Raw genomic sequence first — 2,016 nt, forward strand, 5'->3', positions numbered from 1 at the left:
CGCAATCCCGATTGAATCTGACAACACGCGCGGAGAGTCATCGAAATTGTGGTAAGGACACACTCAAACAGTTGAGTTCCACGACCGTGATATGAAAAACACTGCCAAAGAAATATATTTCAAATTTTACTTCTCAACCGTTTCCACGTCACAGTTGAAACTATAGCGTCTTCCGTAACAGCAATTTCTCATAGGTTCCAGGGTTGCACATATATCCTCCATAATGGAGTTTCACGACGGTGATAAGACACTAGTGAAACGCACCATTCACAACTACTGCGAAAATCGCGTTTTTCACCGAGTTTTACACCACTAGGCCTTCTCGGAGAGGGGCGGAGCTCGCGTCATACGCGCAAGAACGATTGACTCGACCGACTCCCGCGCCGAAAATGGATGGCGCAGGTTCGATCCCCACGGACGTCATTTCTAACGCAATTAATTTTCGGCCGTTTTCGGAGCAGCTGCTGATGAGTTGGTCGAGTATGCAGGGTTTCATATTTTTTGCAAGATCCCCAGACCGGGAGCTTTCGAATGGTGGTTCAGACGTTTTCATATCTGTTCTGGATCGGGCTGGACAATTGCATACGCACGCACGCACGCACGCACAAAGTTATCGTGAAGTGAGAGAATAGGCTCCGCTCGCTTCGCTCGCTCCGCAACTTCACGTAGAACAGGTGAAACTCCAATGATTTCCTACTTACACTTTTCTGCAGCAACTCTGAAACCATCCGAAGTACTTCGCACATTCTACCAGACTCGAAGTGGAGACAATCACCTCCCCTTTTTTCACCCCTACCACTCCCCTTACTTCTTATTTCCTCAGCCGCTACCTCAGTAACATCGTCGTATTTAAGACTCACTTCATAGCCTCTCCCGAAACGACTCTTTAATCGTTGAGGAGACCCAAGGCATCTAAACTGGCCGCCCACCTGAAAGCAGCTTTATACAATGGAGTTTCACAACCGTGATACGAAGAACGCTATTGAAAAACATATTCCACGACTACTGCATATCACCTCGAATATCGCGTTTCTCACCGAGTTTTACGCCACTCCACGTGAAACGGGTGAAACTCCAATATATAGGAGTTTCACGACCGTGATATGAAAAACACTAGTGAAAAATATATTCCACGACTACTGCATATCACCGCGAATATCGCGTTTTTCGCCGAGTTTTACGCAACTTCACGTAAAACGGGTGCAACTGCATCTATAACATATATAGTAAATATTATATTTTCGCTTGCCTCAGCCGAGCTCGGCAATTTCTCAGTGATTACGAAAGTTTATCTACGAACTCGAGTGAGACTATACAGAAACCAATGAGAACTTCTCCCAGATTTTCCTCGCGATTTTCATCACATGCAATTGACCACACTAAAGCCCCTATAAAATTCACTAACTCACCTGAATAGCAATCCGTGAACATAGCGCCTCCGCCTCCTCCATAGAGTGTGTTGTAAGAACCACAACACTTTTGCGGCTGATTGCCAGCTGTTGAATTACTCCCCACAGGAAGCGTCTCGATACAGGATCCATACCAGTGCTGGGCTCATCGAGGAATACAATACGAGGACGACCGATCTGAATTTAAGACGATTTTCCAAAAACTAAATCACTAGTACAAAATTTTTCAACCGAAAATTTTTTCCCAAAAACTCCCGAGAAAGTTTCTTCTCGCTGAATTGCATGAAGAGTTTATACCAGAATTTCTTCCTATACGAATGCCAAAATGATATTAAAAAATTCCCTTAATTTCAAAATTTCCGTAAATTTCGAGCTGGGATGATAGGAAATTCCGAACTGCATTTCACTTCTCATTTTCCAAATCCTCTCTAATACTCACAATTGCCATTCCCACGGAGAGTTTCCTTTTGTTTCCTCCACTTAGACTTCCAGCGCGCTTATCCCTATACCTGTATCAGAAAAATATCGCCACCGAGGATCGAACCCACGCCCTCACGCTTCCAATGACAACTGCTTCAACGTACTCCCAACTGCACTATCAAGGAGA

At 44.6% G+C, this 2,016-nt stretch overlaps 1 protein-coding gene across 1 annotated transcript; it reads right to left on the minus strand.

Moving 5' to 3' along the window:
• Positions 1 to 839: 839 nt before the first annotated feature.
• Pmar_PMAR023154 (zinc transport system ATP-binding protein adcC, putative) lies at positions 840 to 1,918 on the minus strand (the record flags this gene model as incomplete). The annotated part of the gene is made up of 3 exons (XM_002766511.1): positions 840 to 929; positions 1,410 to 1,586; positions 1,849 to 1,918. Coding segments are annotated over 3 exons (337 nt in total), but the record flags the coding sequence as incomplete, so codon positions are not given.
• Between the last annotated feature and the right edge of the window lie 98 nt (positions 1,919 to 2,016).

The sequence above is a fragment of the Perkinsus marinus genome, assembly GCF_000006405.1.
Source record: "Perkinsus marinus ATCC 50983 genomic scaffold scf_1104296972670, whole genome shotgun sequence".
NCBI classification, from domain to species: Eukaryota; Perkinsozoa; order Perkinsida; family Perkinsidae; genus Perkinsus; species Perkinsus marinus.